The sequence below is a fragment of the Harpia harpyja genome, chromosome 16 (assembly GCF_026419915.1).
Source record: "Harpia harpyja isolate bHarHar1 chromosome 16, bHarHar1 primary haplotype, whole genome shotgun sequence".
Lineage (NCBI taxonomy): Eukaryota > Metazoa > Chordata > Aves > Accipitriformes > Accipitridae > Harpia > Harpia harpyja.
The window spans coordinates 15,160,339-15,179,226 of record NC_068955.1 but is presented as its reverse complement, the minus strand read 5'-3'; the positions used below and the strand labels follow the sequence as shown (position 1 = coordinate 15,179,226).

The window sequence follows — 18,888 nt, the reverse complement described above, 5'->3', positions numbered from 1 at the left end:
TTATGCCTAAATATATTCTACTCTGAAGCATCCAGCTTTATTTCAGTTTTAAACCCTCTTGGGTCTTGGAAGTATTGTTTCATTTATGTATATAATAAATCGAGTAATGTCATAGCCTTTGATATGGATAGAGTTAAAGGAATCCTGAAGAGATCTTACTGAAACTTACAAAACTGTTGTTCAGTGAAGCTTCAGTTGGGAACGAATATATTTTTTTTTTTCCTCTACTTATTTTGGCAAACTTTGACTTTCTTGAACAAGAGACATCACTCATTCTCTGAAGCTTGTACATGAACGCATGGTGTTGGTGATAACACTGTGTTGGTGTTTTCTGATTATACAATGGTCTGGTTCTGTTGTCCCAGTGCAGAGATAAGAAGGACTAGTTATTGGGGAGAGTCATAGTTTGAAAATGATTCACTGTAGGGTGATGGTCCTTACTGAATTTGAGTACATAGACTACTGTGTTTCTGTCATGTTTCAGAAAATCTCTTGCAGATGACAGGGATCAACAGGATGGAAATCTATCACCTACCTTTTTCTTCTGCGTCTGCTTGTCAAAATAGCATCTGCTTTGTATGTAGTAAAACCTGAGGTATAGCGTTGTTTAAGACCCCTTTCCTTTGCCCTTTTATTGGCTTTCTGCAGCTTTGTAGGGAGTAGATTGTATAAAGCATGCCCCTGGAAAGCAGAGGCCGTTAAAAAGTTTAAGACAAATTTGCTTGAAGACAAAGAGGGCATTGAGGAAAACTGCGGAGAGGGATTGAAGGGCTTTTGCAGCGCAACAGAACCTTGTCTGTGCAAGACTCGGCCTGCCTCTTGAGTTCCAGCAAGCTGCTGAGGAGGAGGCCAGGAAAAGACTCTCCAAGACCCTGTTCCCTTCATCTGAAGTCTGCCATCTGGACAGAGGATGGCTAGAGGGTTCCTGGAACATATAAAAAGGAATCTTGAGGGCTGAAAATAAATGCCAGTGGAGACAGGAAGTGTCTGAGACGTAGGAGGGTAGGAGGAGGGGAGCTGCTTAACATCACTGCTCTGTAGGTCACAGTACTGGTAAGGATGAGAGGCAGATAAGGAGAGCCTCGGTGCTGTACTCAGAGGTGCATAGCCTTTCCTCTGAGGCCTAAGCCCCCCTCCATTTGCTGCTTTATGTATGGGAGGGCATTTTAGTTGTTTGTTACAGGGGTTCATCTGAGTGATTTGGATCTTTTTCCTTTGTAGGAAGGGGTGCTTACGTTTGTAGTTCTTGGCATACTAGGGATTTTGAAATAGAAAAGGTTTATAGAAAGATAGAATGGTGCCAGCTGGTCTTAAATTTTATCTAGGTGCTGTCGTGTCTGAGTTGTCGCGAAGCTGTGTGTTACTTCAGCATGGTGTTTGGTGGGGTCTGTTGCAGTCAGGTCAGATGATGTTATGAGTGGACTATGCTGCCCTCAATGATTTTTCTCATGTAGTAAAGCCAGTGAGCTGGGATATTTTCTTCCTTTAGTGTGCTTTACTAAGTGTTACAATACCAGAGAACAATATTCTTCCTTTCTGGGTTGTGAAGGTGGCACTGTACTCAGAATGGAAATGTCAGCTAATCACACCACCCATCTTTTCTTCCTATAAGAGCCTCTTATACCTCCAGAGGAACCTTAGAGTGAAAATTCTTTGCATTACCTGTTGCGCGTTTTTAAGGATAACCAGCCAGATAATGGTGAATGTTTTTGCTTTGTGTGCTGTACTGTAAGTATTAAGTTGAAATGAGGTAGGTTTTCATTTCTCAAGATATTTCTAAGAATGTGGTCATGAAGCAGCTCCTTCTTATTAGCAAGCTTTTCAATGCACACAATAAACGATTCTTCACAAGATTTCAGGGCCATTATAATCTAAAGAATGCTCTTAGAAGGCATTGATTCTAGAGAAAGTTAGACTCTATGCATAACTGAGCTGTTTTCCTTCACTTAATGCTTCTGAAAAATGAAAATGAAAAATGAGAGTATCCTCAAATGTTTGCTCTATATCCTATACGAAGCTGGTGGTATGTTTCTTATTTCTGACCTTGGAAGTGGAGTGTGCATTAAGTGGCAGCACTCACTGGCCTACTAGAACTGAGCGGTAGCGGAAAGTCTTTTCTGGGTAAGAGAGTAGATTTCCATAGCAATTGTTTTATCAGGTACATGCGCTGGCAGCCTTCTTGGTGAGATCACCACAGATATCTTATGGTTTGATTGAAACTTAATGGGGTAATGAGGGCATGATACCCAAGAGTAGGAGGTGCAGGTTTGGAATGAGGATCATGTCAATAAAGTAATTTTCAGGTTCCTCATGGTACTTGTTCAGTAAATTAGCCTGTTAGCCTAATGTTTTAATACAGTTCCCTGGTAGGATTATGTAGCTGAAAGACCATATATCTAACTGACAGAAATCTTGGTCTAGAAATTCTAATTCGCATATTGATCAATAACTCCGAATTTGAAAACCATATGAATATTATAAACTTCTTGTAATGGAAAAAGTAAATCCACAGCAACATCTTTACTGCTGGAAGGTTTGTCTTGTTTTTGTTTCCCTCTAAATGACTTGATATATCATCACTTACAGTGTATCAGTAAGGACTGTAATTATTTCAGAGGTTTTGGACACAGCTACCATTTGAATCTGTAATTAGGGGAAGTGCAGGTTATCTGTGCTCAGGTTAAATTGTTCTCCAGCTGCACTATGTATTTCAAACTCCATAGCACAGAGTGCTATGCATAGGTGTTGCAAATACCAATTTACAAGTTTAAATGCATCTTGCTCTTGAGGAAGAAATAAGTAGTGGATAACATGATCTCTGTGCCAGCTCACTACCTTACACATGGTTGTTTTTGTAAAAATCAAAACAAAAAAATCCTTAAATGTTTTAGGATTGAATAGTTGGTAAGCTGGATTCTTTGATAAGTTTAAGAGGAGCATGACATGTTCTTTTCTTTTGCAAGCTTTTTCTTGAATGTCATTGGTCCTTTCAGAGAGCAGTAGCTTGCCAGAAAAGGAATTGCAGTAGTTTGTCAGTGTTTGAGTCACCACTGATTCTTTGCTGAAAGTAAGTCTTCGTTTTTTCCTATTGTGCGTATCTGTTGTTGTTGTTGTTGTTGTAGTAAATGCCAGGATTTTAGGTTGCTGTTGCTTCTGCAGCAGTAACTTCAGAAATTTTGTAACCTTTCTTGACTTGTGGTATGTGTAATTGGAGCACAGTGCAGTATGACAACAAGGAGAGGGCCAATCTTTCTTTAGATACAAGGAAAGAGCACAGAAGTGATATAGTATAACTTTGAGCCAGGCTTGAAAAAAATCCTGTCTTCTCAAGAAGCTTGTTGAGTTCATGGTAGTGTTTTTCAACTTTCTGTCATGAAAAAAAATGTGGAAAAGAACTTTTAAATTGAATCCTTTTGCACTGTCTGTAGAGAAGGACAAAACATAGCTTAAAGATTATGACAATTTTTTCTAATACACTTAGTCAAAACTTACTACAGTTGCTTTTCCTCTTCGAGCACTTACTGTTGCGCTTTTGTGGAGTTTGTGAAATTTGTCATAGAGTTTTTGAGGAGCAAAATGATGGGATTTTGTTAGAATACCTCCAAGTGAAAGGCAGAATTTTGTGTAAAAAGATTCATGTAAACACACATGCATATGCTTTCCTTATAGCACGTTATTGCTTTATGCCTGACTCATAGTATGAACTCTCTCTTTGTTGTCATGGAGTCTCTGCAATAGCAGGGTTGCTGGTCAGTGATACACATAAGGGAAGCAGTTGGTTTTTGTGTGATTGCACCAAAATATGTGCACTGGGAGTGGAAGAGAAGGAAAAGATTACCTTGAAAGTAAGCTTGATTCTCATGTGTGTGGGGTAAACCTTCTAGTATGTGGACTTGAAATTATCTTGGTTGGTAAGTTAATAAAAAATGGTGACCTGTATTAACAAATGTCCAAGTGTTCCAGTGACATTCCCTAAATCTGGTTGTGAGTATAAATTACCACTTTTTAGGAGACGGGGGGGGGGGGGGGGGGGTCGGGACGACGACGACACATGACACTGATGGACGGGACTGGGAGAGGCGGAGACATTAAAGGGGTGAGGCAGGGACTCTGGGTCTGGATTTAACGTGTTTTGTAGGTACTTGCATAATCGTTTATTTGGCACTTGCAACTTCAGAGGTAGCAATAAGACATCTCATTTGATTATCCAAATTCTTTGGTATATATTGTTACGTAAGTGCAGCGTATGAGGAAAATGAAATGCTGTTTTTTAAAAAAAATAATGCTGACAGCCTGCAACAAAGCTTTATAAGAACTGTTATGTCTGGTATAGGACCAAAACTGGCTCATGCCCTGGTAATGATTCATAGAAAACTGAAAAGCCTTGGTTCTTCACCACTTAGGGAGAATAAAGCTTTTCATCACTTAAACTTCAAATGGGTATGTGTTTAAAGGTTAACAGCAGAAGTACAGTAATATCCCTTTGTAGCTTTCAGGGCTCTGAGCTGGACTTTATCTTATTTTATGGCAGTGTAGTGAGTTTTTTTGTTTCTAAAACAAGCAGATAATCCATTATTGTACTAGGATGTGGAGAGTCTGGTGGTATGTATCAATAGAGTATAATTTTTCATTGAATTAGTTGTCAGAAGGAAAAAATAGAACAGGAATGATTTTCTGAATGATCATCTAGCCCAAGTTTTAAAATTAGAAATGGGGTTTCAGCTGTTGGTGTGCAAGCTTATTTGTAAATAATGTGTGGGGTTAAAGTATGATGCTCATTTGATGCTCTCAATATGACTGTAAACAGCTGTTCTGGGAATGCAGCAATCAGTTCAGTATCTGTTCTGGTGAATCCCTGGGATTGAGTTTAATCAGAAATGGATAGATAGCTGTGCTAACCTTTTTAAAAATTTTTTTCTTAAGAAATTTGGAGTAGCTGGAAAAAAAGAGATGAGGGTTGCAGGTTGGAGCAAAAGGCAGGTCAAAGCTGATGAAGCCATGCATGGTTAAGTTCGCTTTGTACTACTTCTTCATAGGCCCGTTCAGTAGCCAGATGGGTACCTGAAAAACCGAAGAATCCTGTGCTGGCGCAGGAGCTTGAAGGGTAGATGTGAAGGTGAGTAGAATATAAAGGTTAAATACAATCATAGAGTGAGTATGGGTGCAAATTACAGATAAAGAGAAAGCTGGATAGGTAGGGGAAGAAATGCCAGCTCTGCTGGACACAGAAAGGTTTCCAGTTGTAAGAGGTTTCCTTCTTTCATCACCTGGAGCTGAACCCAGCAGTCCTCTTTGCCTAGCTTGCTTGTCTAGGCTAGCAGAGCAAATACCATTTTAAAGATGCTCACATATAATCCTGAAACGGAGCATGGTAGCAGTGCCTGCTCAGGTGGTAGAGGTCTGCCATGGATCCTGAATTGCACACTTTTACACACTTCCAGGATTTGAAGATGATTGAGTTTTTCAATATGGAAATGACTTTTCAATCTGTTTAATAGGAAACAGTGTACAAAATCTCTTGGTTTTTGGAGGGAAGAGAGTAGTATGATAATTAGCACCGGAAAAAATGGTTTACAATCCATATGTGCAACAAGGCTGCTTTAAGGCCTGCAGTCTTTAACTGTTGCATTTTGAAACTTGAGTTGCTTGACATTGCGTGCCCAAAATTGCTTTAACTTACATCTTTTTGGATGTGTACATGCGGCTAAAATCCAGGGAAAAAAAACCTTGTTTATTACACTGGTGATATCCTGTAAAAGTTGCTCTGACTATATACTTTTTAAAAGTTTTGATTATTGAACCAGAAGCAGTTTTAGGACAACCTGTACTGCATCTTAGTATTTTTTGGTTTTGCTTCTAGACATGACAAGTATAGGTGCTGATTATTCTTTACGCTTTTACTTTTAAATTATGTGACTGCGAAGATACAGCCAGACATTTTTTGCTAATTGTTCCTTTACTCTTTTTTTTAAGGTAAAGAAATGAGATTTACTCACAGTATAAGTGAATGTTAGTATTTCTTGGTAGAGAAGCTTGCTCGCTCTCTTTAAACATCTGACAGAAGGTGGTGTCAGCTGCACAAAGGCGTAGTGTGAAAATGGCCCATTATGAGCTACTCAATCTACTGGAGAGTTTAAAGTCTTCCTCAGCAACACACTGTACTATTTAACCCTAAGCATTTTAATGCATTTTTGTTCTATTTCGCTGTCTAAAATTGGAGAATACTCCACATTGCAGAGATGTAAATGGCTTGGCTAATGATGTGATAATTGACCTTTGAAAATTGTATGCTAATTTGTATAGGTTTTGCTTGTGTCCTGTTCACAGCACTGTAGACAAGACTGCTTTTATGCCTGTAGCTTAGTAACTTTAGGCGAAATTACATGAACTTGGTTAAAAATCTAAGCAAAATAAATAAGTAAATAATAATAATAATAACAACAACAATAATAATAATAATAATGATAATGGCACCAGTAATAAAACATTAGATAAATAGTAGATATTCCAGAACAGCATGTAAGGAGAATCCCCCTTCTCAATTTGTGCAGGCTTTTTTGCCCTCTTTTGCCCATCTGTTGGGAATCTAAAATTATGTTTAGAGTGGGTTTAATGATTGGCTTTTGAATTAATTCTTCTGAATCATGAATGCAAACTAACAACTCTGTGACTGTGACCCTAAACAGTATGCTTTGTACATCCAAGATTTAGGTTAAATCCCCAGTGCCTAAGTTAAAAATCTATAAAAGGGCATGTGTATAGAAGGAATGGCTCAAACAGGTGCCCAACCTCCTCTTGAAAATAAGTTCCCAACCTCTGTGATTGTCATGCCTGTGTTTCACCCACCACAGTTAAAAAGCTGTGCTCTAGTGGAAGTATATGGGTAAATACAACTAGAAACTAGACAGGTTAAAATGTATGACTGTAGTCTTGGTATTCCTTTTAAATCCTGGAAGAAGTAAAGGTGGAATCCATAAAGAAGGGGAGCATAACACAAGTGCAATCTTAAGTAAGTTGGATGCGTTGGTAGACTTCTTGTGGGGAAACAATGGGCTATATGAGATATGTACCCTTAGATATGTATGAAGAAAAAAAAGTATTTGACCATCATACACACATGTGAGGGTGTATATGGGGCTAAAATGATGATGGTTAAAATATTTCAGGAACATTCAAGAGCCTTTCAAATGAAGGGGTGATACCACCAGAAAATGGTGGTTTTGAGGCAACTGTAGCCTGTCATATGAAGTTTTGTGACTTCATTAATTCGGCAGCCAGTTTTTCAAATTTAAACTGGGTCGCTTCTTGGTTATTCAGAGTTTTCAACCAAAAACTGGTTCTCTCATCTAACTTGGGTCTTCACAGCAAGATTTGTCACTCCCCTTAAGTTGTCCTTCTGGATAAATGGCATAGTAAAAGGATAAAAATTCTGGTGGTAGCTTAGAAGTTCTGCTTTTAACATTGAGTTACTCCATCTTTTACCAGGAAGAAATGTTTCATTCCCAAAGTAGGATTATTTTGCTTTGTTCTCGCAGTTCACCTGTTGGCTACTGAAAAAGTATATTGCTATATCTCTGAAGGCACTTAAGATCAGCTTTCTAGGGTAAACCCTTCTAGGACATAAGACTGCATATAGGGATGGGATACATTATGTGAGGAGTTAGGGGTTACCTTGGGTTGTAGGTTTTCCCCTTGCATAAGCTAGATGGACTACTTCTCAGTGGAAGTCTATAAAACCAGAAATGTGGTTGGGCAGCAGTTGTGCAAAGTTTGGATGAAATTTAGTAGTGGGTGTACAACTATTTTATTTTATTTTATTTTCTGACTTGAGGACGATAGTGTATAAAGTAAGAATCTAGTAAATTAGGCTTTGCCTACAATATTGCCTTGAGACCTGAGCTCCATGTTAAACAAAAATCTTTAGAGAAGGTATGTGTGTGTGCACAGATGAGAGAACGAAGGGCAGTTATTCAGAACTGAAATGCAGCTTCTCTCATGTAAGAGGTATTTTGAAAGGCACGAGGCCTAAGCAGTGAGGTTTCAATTGAGAGCTGAGGATTTCTGAATTGTTATTCTTTCATTTGGTCCTTGGCTTTACATGAGTCACTTCAACTCATAAAACCCTAGACTTTGTATCTTCTCAGTTTCTGGCTGTCCAAGTGCTTCCCGAAGTGTCATTATTGCTATTTTACACTTTGGGAAAAGGAGATACCGAAGTGGAGGTCATGAGCTAACCGGTAGATGTAGCAGATTCTTTATTCCTGGCCTTAAACCATTTAAGTATCGGAGAGTCTAGCATTTGTAGCTACCAGCTATCTGATATTGCAAGTCCAGTCTTCTGTCCTTACTAGAGTTTTACTTCACATTCGCTGCTGTGCCTTAACTAATACAATGAAAATGCACAGTGCAGATGGTACCCTGTGTGTCTTATCCTTGGTAATGTAGAAAGACAGAAACAGCGCTGAGGTTTTGATGCCGTTTCCAAACCGTTGCCTTTTATCTGCTCTACTTTATAGCCATTTCTTACAGGGATTTTCCACTCTAATGACTGTAACAATCACTGAGATGACACAGGTTGCAGGGATCGAGGGCTTTTTTCCAAAGCGCCATAAGAATTTCCAAAAGTGCTATATAAATATTAGTTAATGTTCTGATGTCCTCAAGTATGATGTCCAGACTCTGACTGGGGTGAAGTATTCTTGCCTTTCTTTGAAGGATGGATGACTAGGATTACGCCTGGGTTTCATCTACAAAGACTTTTTTTGTTGAACATTTAGGGTCTTGCAAAAATGTGAGTAACAGCAGCTGAAGTCCAATTTGGCAAGGGCTTTGTTAGGATCACCTAAAAAGCCGGTGTTCAAATGATTTATGTTGCTGCCTTTGCCATTGACACACACAGTATTTTTCACTCTGCATTTAATTTCAGAGAAGCTGTTTCATTATGTGCATTGATTTCAAAGTGTAGAATAAGCTGCAAAAATAATACTGTATTTATTTGTTTTGAGATAGTCAATTCTCTTCTCTCTGAAGGTATATCACATAAAGCATGTCTGACAAGTGACTCTGCAAGTGCAGGGTGATAATTTTTATGATCAGAATTTATTCTGAAATGTTCAGATTCTCCACATTTCTTCTCTGTTCATACCAGTCAGCAACTGATAGATTAGCTTAAAGTTTCTGATTATAGTTGTCTTCCTGTAATATGTGTTTGGCTTTACTTTTTTTTTTTTTTTTTTTTTTTTTTTTGCTAATCTTTGGTGTCCCACTCCCCCAGCCCCACTACACACAAGCCCCATTTCCCACAAATAATTCCTTTGGTCAAAGCCAACTATATTCCATGGGTGCCGAAGTGTGTGTTTTTTTAGATTTGTACTGGGTACTGAATTGCAGAGTTGATCAGTGTTTCCCTTCCCAAGTAAGCATTTTTGCACAGATCTTTCAGACCCACCTGAATTAGGAACTGCAAAAGAACAACTTAGTGGCTGCCAGATTGTTGTCTTTTGCAGGTGTAAATGTTAAACTTAAGTAAATAACTTTCTTAAGTTTATAATATTTGGCAATAAGAATCTGCATCTGCAGTCTGAACTTGGGACTTCCTTTGCCCTAGTGTGAGAGGAGCATCCTAGAGTCCCATCAGTCTGCCCATGCAGTGGCAAGGATAGTAATGGAAGAGATGAATGAATCTTTGAGGACACTGGGGAGGATGTGCAAGAGCAAGCTCGTAATTAAATTTATAAGGAGGTTCAGAGAGTGAGAGCCTGACACTTTTCATTTGTTTCAAATTAAAAATATTTTAATGATCGAGCACATAGTTGTACATCTTACTACCTGTTGTATTCACTAACCTATGTATGGCATGCAGTCTGTCTTATACAATTGGATAATAAGGGTATATATTTTATTTCCTGATGCCTCTTGTTTTTAATGATTTGTTCTGTATTTGACCAAAATTAAAGCCCTTTTTTAATATTTAAAGAATTTCCCTTCCTTTCCTTTGTTAAAGGTTCTATATGACAAAAGTTTTACTTGTGGAATACCAGCTTTCTGTATTGGAATCTGGGTACTGTTTCATTATTAACAGAACCAATCTAGTTTTAAACGTTTTTTAGTAGAAAAATTGCTTGTAGCTTTTAGCACCTTAGTGTGAGACCGCTTAGCTAAATTTAAAAAAAAGGAAAAAAGGAAAGAAGCAAGTTGTGCAGTAGAAAACAACTCCTTTATCCTTCTGCTTGTTTTATAGGCTTCAGGGATTTGTACGTGCCTGATCGTGTGTAGTTAATTTTAGCTAAAGTCTCTTTCTCAGAAATTTCTCTCCCGTTTTCCCTCTGTGGTACTTCCAGACTTCTCCTGGATTGTATCATTAGCTAAATTTTGCAGCACAGACTTTTATACCGACTGGGACTTCTTGGGTGGGGCATTTTGGTAAGTCATACAGTTGTTTCCTGTTCTTGGACTGAAGGGGCAGTGCCTGCTCTAAATTACCTGCTGGCTGCTCTTGCCAAGAACATCAATCTTCTCTTACTATTTATTATGTTGCTTTATGAGCCTCCCTTCGAGATGGACAAAGTTTTGGGGGCTGATCTGAATGGGGGTCTTCATGCTCTACAGCCATTTGCCACAGTTATATAAATAACTGTTGTCCATGTGGCTGGTCTTAATGCCCATCTGCGTGAAGCAGGGCAACTTTCACCTCTCACTGAAAAATTTATTTTGCCACAGTACTTTGTTAACCCTATGCAAGGACCTCTCTTTAACGCTGAAACTAATTACTAAATTCTGTCTAGCTGCTTCTGTTTTTAAAACCTAGAAATCATTTAAGATAAGTTAAAAATAATGCAATCGAGAACTGTGAAGTCTGATACAAAACTTGCATTGCATTAACTCTTTTGGACAGCCCTTCCAAAGAACAATCTGTCTGTGTTCATTTGCTCCAAACCTACCTCCAGGAAAAGGCCCGAAGTGGGGGTTCAAAGCAAGCAGTGTGCCAAAGGTTTGCGTTTCAGACAGTTTGGCACATACTGAAAGCTTGGTCTTTCCTGTACTAAGCCATGGGCAGATGTCCATTAAGAATGATTAGGCAAAATTTATATAAAGGCCTTGTAAAATGTGTGGGTTTTTGTGGTTCCCCCCCCACTTGAGAAATTTTGTGTGGGTGTGTATTTTTTTCTAAATTTATAAAGCCTGGCTTTTGCCCTCGTCCGGTAGAGACTGCTCACCCACCCTTTTCCGTTTCCAGGCGGATAGCTTTTCTGTTATTTCAGTTCTGTAACTTTCTCCAACACTGTCCTGTTTTGCTTATTATGAAGTGCTTGCAATAACCCTTTCAGTGCTGCTGTCACCTTTGCCTTAAATCAGGACTGGCTGTTGTATTAATTAAAAAAAATATATATCTTCTCTTAAAAAGCAAAATAAAGACTTCTCATATGTTACGTCTTTCTGTTTGTACATAGGGAATGTGATACAGCTTTCATTCATATATTGGCCACTGTAGTGTCCCCACACAGGGTGTTTTCTTTTTTTCAGTACTAAGCCAAAACTCCCACTGAAATAGGATTTCTTTACAGCTTTGGCAAAGAAATCCCTTCAGCTCTGAAGCTGAGGCAGCACCATCTTCATGTGCAGAATGAATTAGAAGAATTTGGGGAAAACATTTATTTCCAGCTATGTCTCAGAGTCAATTTTCCTGTTCTCCTCCTCTTTTACTTTTTCATTCTCTGTCCAGCAGTGATTGATATTGACCTGTAAGCTCCTTGTTTCTTTAATACCAGTGTTTAAATTAAGCCTGAATTAGCTAAGTAGTTAAGTAGAAGTGAACCTGATTGACCCACTGTTTGGTGCCCTGTGTGATACAGGAACAACTACAAAGTGCTGTAAGTGTATCATCAGACCAGAAAAGTAGACTCAAATTTATTTCTTGTAACAATTCAGTGTTTCATTGAATATCTTGGGAATTAAGGTGGCCAGCCCTTACCTGCAAGTTATGTTGCAAGACAGTAGAAAACAAGGTTAAGCATTAGGTTAGTGGGTATTTTCCAGAAGAAAGGGAGTAAATTGTTCCCTTCAATAGTGGGACAAATTCAAATAGATTTTTCAAAAACATTGGAGGGAGTGTATCAAGGATACATGTATAAAATAACATTAAATGCTGTAGAAGTAATTTTAATACTTGTGAAAAAGCCATGGCTCTGGAAAATAGGGTACATATGGGCACATTGTCTCCTCTCTTTCCTGACCAGATGTGGAGAACTGAGGTTGCTAGTGACTGTTGCTTTTTAGATGTAGAAAGATGTTTCATTCATATGCAAAACTTCCCCTGGATGAATAATTAAGTTCTGAGTGAACTGAAGTCTTTCCAAGTAGTAGAGGACTAGCTATTCTCTTCTGTACCCAGCTTTTTCCTTAACATGTATGTTTCCTTATTAAATGGAGATTTTTTTTTTTTTTTAAATAGTAATTGAAACAGTGATCTTTTAACGCTGTTTTCAAAGCACAAAGTGGCTGGGAGACAGTTGAAAATGGTAAACCATCCATATTAATTTCTGTTATCTAAAGAACTGTACTTTGAGCTAACATCCCGAATAACTGGGCCAAATGGTCCTGTTGAAATTCCCCTCAGAAGCAGAGCAGTAATTGGATGAATGTTTAGCTTGGGAACAAGTAATCCATGCTAAAGTTTATGGGTTCTGCTTGGGGAAGGGAATAAAAGAGAAGTGGGCTGTAAGAATGCTTTACTTGTCAGAAGGGATCTTAAGGAGACGTGAAGATGTTTTCCCTCCTCCCATGTGTTTTCACCACAGTAATGATGATTCAGCTTGTGTATGCTCTCTGGAATGCGTACGTGTAGGGAGAGAGAGGAAAAAAGGATTTCTTTAGGTGCAGCTAATTGAAAAAACTGTAGGAGATATGTTTATAGCATATTGCCTCACCATAGAGTTGCCTGCTTCAGTGAGTTTATCGTCTCCATTTTCACATTGACTAAAAATAAGGGTTTTTTTATCTTTGTTAACCAAACACATTTTTCCAGAAGACCTCTCTAAAGCAGGAATTCATTGTTTCTGAAGCAGTTGTGTTGGCAAGTAGGCTTTAGCTGTGTTTCTGTGGTAAGTTCTTTTGTCCATGATAGCATTTTGGGATCCCAGCATCAATGTGGCTGGCTCTGGCTCTGATTGGACAGTTTATATTTAGTTGCTGGTTTCCTATAATAGTTTTCAGATGGAGATGTTAAAGAACACATACCCTTCTGCTGCTGTAATCCCTGAAAGAGCATGGGGGAGTGAAAAAGAGAAAAGCATTGATGTCTTTCGGCAGAAGTAGAGTTTGGAAAAAACAGCAGCTGCTTGCAGCAACAGAATGCTGAAATTTGTTTTTAAGAAATTAGGTAGCCTGTAAAAACAAAACTCTCAAAATCAGTGGGTACATTGCTTACATTTTGCATCCAGAAAGGAGCTTGAGAAAACTGTGGGAAGGCCAGCTTTTTTTAAATTACAAAAATCGTGGTTCTCCAGTTTACAATAGTAGTCAATTGCTGTTAAGTAATAGTCATCAGACATCACCTCATGATAGCTCCTGTGTTCCATATTGCTGGTGCACTTCTGATGCAAATTAGTAGAAACCTCAAAAAACCCCAGCGTCATATATGCTTTAATTATGCTGTTGGATCTTTTCTGTGGGGCATGATATATTTCAATTAAAACTGAAGACGTACCAGATTTTCTCTGAGCCTGGGTTTAAGACCACCTCTACAGAAATCTTGGCTTCCAAGAAGAAAACAGAGTTCAAGTTTTTGTTTGATTCTGGGTTTGCAGAGCGTTTAGAAATGATATGTAAAGTTTTTAATTTATTTGCTTTAACTATTTTTCCTTCTCTAAGTTATTAACCAAATAAATCATCCAAGTTTTCTTTTACAAGCTTCCAAGAATGTGTCTCTGCTTCATTCAGTGCTGGTAGGTAGCTGCCTGCAGGGACCTAACTTCTAGCTCTTCTGTGGCCATAGTGAATCTTCACTCACTCCTGAGGGACAGCGGAGCCTGATCATAGCAACTCTAAGAATCAGGTCCTGGTGCCAGCCAGCATGTAGGTAGGATCTTTGCAAAGTTGATGGCAGAGAAGAACATAAAGTATAATTCTTTCCCGTGATGTATATGATAAAAGCAGGGTGCTGCTACCACTGTGGTGGTAATGTCTTGGACCTATTTGCAGTCCTGGCCAGTATAACTTATTTTGAGGAAAAAATCTAAAGCATGCTGTTTGACTTGAGCTAGTTCGCCTCATGTGGTTATACAGCACAATTTTCATTCTTTCTTCCAGCTAGTAATGGGAGGAAATCATAGAAAGCTAGGGATGTGAGAGACCTATAGAGGTCACCTAGTCAGTCCCCAGCTCTGGAGCAAGATCATCTCAAAGGCCTGCAATAATGGAGACTCTGTAATCTATTCCTGTACTTAAAAACCAAACAAACATAAAAAAATCCTCAAACAAAAAAAATATAATACTAACCTGGTTTGTTTCTTGCTTAATTCAAGTCCCTTTGTGATGGATAGAGCAGAAAGAACATTTTGTTTCCTTTCTCTTTACAGCAGTGTTCTACATTCTTGGAAGGTGCTCTCTTGTTTTCCTCCCTCAGTTTTCTCATCTGTGAGATAGATAATATTCTTCTTGGTGCTCCCTGGGCTCCAGCTAATTCTACATCTCTCTTCAACTAGGGTGCCAAGGGTTGGGCACGGTACTCCAGATGAGGCCTGATACAAGCTGAGAATTGCTTTCTGTCTTGCAGATACAGCATATTTGTACAGCTTGGTCTCATTGTATTTTATCAACAATATGACATTGTTGATTTTTTCAGCTTGTAATTCATTGTAACCCTTTTTTCTCTCAACATCTGTGATCTAATCAGTCCCTATACAGGTATACTTGATTACACCTAACTGCATAATCTAAGGCACGTAGAAAGAAATTAAGCAATTCTCCTATTTTTTAGGCTGTTTTTCTATAACTGTTAAATTTTCAGATGATAAATCTGAAAGAACAATGCAAAGATGGGATCAAGATGAAAATTCAGCTTGACAAACATTCTGTCTTTAGACATTTGGGCCATTAAAATACAGAATAATGTACTCAGGCCAGAGTTCTGTGGGACCCTACCCATTGCTTCCCTCTGTTTAGGTAGTGGATATTTAATCTTTATATTTGGCTAGCGTGCAGTTTTCCCATTATCCTGGAGTATTTTCACCTAGGCCACAAGTGACAGTCATTTCAACATTCATTGTTAAAAATGTTTTTCATGTGATTTGTTACTTGAGTCAGTGTTGATTTGCTCACAGACAGTAAATGATCAACAATTAGCTGGAGTAATTTTTGCTTTGTGTGGTAGATTCACCCCTCTGGTCCAGACATTAAGCTGTGCAGCTGTTTAGTTCAGAGCTATCACGGAATGCTGGGGTGAACAGAAAGGGAAGGAAAACAGTCTCATCAGAGACAGTGCGATTGTGTGATTTATGCAGGGCAGCCTGCCCAGGACTGGACTGCTAGAGGATATTTTTCTCTGCAACATTCAAGCGTAACTTTAGATCTGCCTGTTTTTAACTTTCTACATGGAAAATAAACCTTTTAACCACTAATTGTGTGCCCGTTTCCACATGTGTAGTTTCCAACTTGATATTAGGGGGAGAAAAAACACGAAAAAGTCTTATTTGTTATTTTTAGGGCTTCTTATTCAGTTGCCTTGTGCTCTGACGGTAGTGCTGAATACTTGAGTGATAGTCGCAGCAGGACTCATGTGAAGGAGGGAATAGATCTGAAGCTGCTTTCACACTAATTGGAAGAAGAGCAGCTCGCCAATAAAAATACAGCTTTCTGCAAGATTTATTCTTGCACATGCAGGGAGCAGTTAAGGTATTTTATAAAAACCTCTTCTCCATGAATTTTTTCTGCTTTTCCTTAGTGGGCTCCAAGATTTTGTTGGAGGTGTGTTGGGGAGATTTTACACCTCCAGACTCTTGTTTGGCTGCAGTCAGTTTCCTCTGGCCTTCCTGCTAAGTGGCTCTGGTGGCGGTTTCGCATTGTTCCTCACTGATGACTCAGAGAAACAGGAAAGAGATCCCCTGGTGAACAAAAAGCGCAGCCACCAAACAGGTGCCTGTATTCTGGTCTAGCAGAGGACAAACCACCTCATTCTGGATTTTTTCCTAAGATTCTTATCTGCAAGTATGAGACTCAAGAGGAATGGTTCATACACGCTGAATGGGTAAGAAAGAGCCTGCATCCTCTTTTGAATCTTCATCATTAAAACCACGTGAAAACGGAAGCCTTTATTTTTCTAGTGATGGGGTACGTGAAATAATGACCAAGTCTTTTGTCTCAAAAAGAGCGGAGGATCACAGCGTATGAAATATGCAGCTTATTTAGCTTGCTTTCTTCTGCATTTTGTTAGATTCGCTTCTAAAGTGTGTGTGTTTGGTGGGGGCAGGTTAGAGTTGTTTGTATGTTTAAATGAGGTGGATCAGGTCAGTAAAACCACCAAAGCATTAGGAACTGTGTGATTCCTGAAGAGATGCCTGTGGTAATTATTTTAAGCGTTTGCCAGCAAACACCCCATGCTTTTGATACGAACAAGACCTCGTTAAATGTGATGCTCCCTGACAGGGAATACAAATGACTTTAAATTTAGTCAGTCTGAAAAATTAGTTTAAGTAGTTTCAAGTACTTGAGTTACTTTACTAGTTCTGTGGTTTTAAAAATACTGTTTGGGTTTGGTTTTTTTTTCTGTCTGATTGCTGTTAAATCCTCTCAGTAACAGAGAATATACCATTACTGGAAAGAAGATAACTAACTAGATACTCCTTGTTTAAGGAATCTTTTTGTAATAATTGAAAATAGAGAATTTTCAGGTGAAAGTTGTTTTTTGTTTTGTTGTTTTTTTTTTTAAATAATTGCATTTGATTTTACTAAAGCAGATTCTTATATGTCTTCATATGATGTAAGTTTTATTTCTCAGCACAGCATACCTGAACTGAAGAGGACTTTTACTTCCATGGCTCTGTGTTAACTGTTTATTAGTACCTGGCAGGTGACCTGACAAATGAAGAAAGTTGTTAGTCTTGGAGTGTCATTTTACTTTGCTGCTGCTTTTAACCTTCTGTAATGAGTAAGCATTGTGATAAGTGCTACATTGGCTTAGTGCTGCATTCCTGAAAAGCCCAGATATATTTCAGAGTACAAGTGTGCAGACTAGCCCAAAACTGCCTCGTGGCTTTAAACTCATGGTCCATTGTGCACTTGATTTGCAATCTCTGCACAAGAGAGGCAAATAGCGGTGCAGGCAGATCAGATAGGAAATACTTTGGCAGTGTTGTTCAGCTGGTCTGCACTGTTTTTGCCTGCACTGGCTTGCACAGTGCCCCTTAGAAGGGTCCTTTGCTTTGCCAACATATGTTTAAATTTGATTTTTAAAAATGTTTAGATTTTATTTTAATTAGGTTTTTTAATGGCAAAGTAAATAGATGCCAACATCTTCCTGGCTTATCCTTAACTTTTTTTTATAACTGTAATAAAAATTCCATTGTCTGACTGCATACAAAATCAAACGTAATTGAAAGTTACTATCTTACAGTATTTGGTTTTAAGCTGTAAGGTGTTTGTCAGTCAATGGGATTGACTTTGTAGTAGATAGAGGTTAAGAGAATATATTATCATTAACTTGGGTTTTTTGCAGATGTTTTTGACCTTTTGAGAGATTAACTTTATTTAGAGAGTCAATTAAGAAATAGTGCTGAAGTGCAAGATGTAATGGATATTGCTTTTGTTAAAGGAATTTTTTAGATTTTAGTTATGGGAAGCATAATCTTTCGTTGATTTGAGGTTTATTAAAAATGAATGCATGGTACAGAACTTCAGGGAGATAAGTTGTGCAAGATCACCCTGTGCATCTGTTCTGCCTTGTTCTAACTTGCAAGATGCTGCATAATCATTTTAAGGAATTTCACTTGTGGCCCAGTGCATACCTGGCATTACATTTTACGGCAAGCATTTAACTGGAAGTGTTGTATTACAGTGAGTAAAACCAGTGGCACCCAAATGCTTGCATGAAAAAGAAGCTTCAACTGTGAGTTTGTGGGAGACTCCAATATTATCTGATTCTAACATGCTGATGTGCTTTCCTCTATGAAACAAGAGATGCTGAGGAGTAAATTTATCTAATTAAAGAAATTCCTTTTATGTTTATCTCTTGTCTAGATGGTTTAATAATGCAAGGTAATGGAAAAAGAGCTTCAAGTGTGTTTTCCTGTTTAGCCTAGACTTCTGGCATGTCAGCAGAAAGGGTTGTTTTGATCTTTAGGAGTTTTTGTTTGGGACAACGTGTTCCACTTGTCAGGTGGAGCGGCACCCCGTTGCACAGGTCACTTGAGGAGAGGGGGAGCTCATTGCGGTGGAATGTCGTAGGGCAAATGCAAATGCTGCTGCTGCAGCAGGTACCTGCACATGGCAGGGACATAGCTACCGTGGCATTACTCTTTACAATGTAGGGCATGAAAACTGTGAGCTTCTCTTATTTAAAAAAAGAAAAAAAAAGTAGATGGTTTGTACAGTCAAATGAGAGTACCTCAAAATAATCAGGATGTTCAGAGATGTAACTGCTGAGTACGTCAATAAACTTTCTGAGTATACTCTGAATCAGACAAGGTGGTGTTATGCTAAATGTTTAGTAATGTTAAAACTTAAGAGGTTGTGCATCAAGAGCAATAGGAGGGAATTCTTTACATCAAAGGTTACTTTGTTTGCACCATCCTACTGTATTGAATCTTATTTTGTAAGGTGGAGCTATTGAACTTGCAGTCAGTTTACACATGAAAAGGGTGTAACAGCATTTGTGAAGGAGAACAAGAATTCTGT

At 38.5% G+C, this 18,888-nt stretch overlaps 1 protein-coding gene across 5 annotated transcripts in view; it reads left to right on the top strand.

The window, feature by feature from the left end:
* Positions 1 to 18,888, top strand: part of MOB2 (MOB kinase activator 2) — a 122,092-nt gene that overhangs the window by 43,435 nt on the left and 59,769 nt on the right. The window contains exon 1 of one of the 5 annotated variants that reach the window (XM_052810492.1): positions 16,103 to 16,243. The exons of the other annotated variants lie outside the window; for them this stretch is intronic. Coding sequence (XP_052666452.1) covers positions 16,206 to 16,243 — 38 coding nt within the window. The 5' untranslated portion in view covers positions 16,103 to 16,205. Of the gene's footprint in view, positions 1 to 16,102; positions 16,244 to 18,888 lie in introns of those variants that run through there. 5 annotated transcript variants of the gene reach the window in all.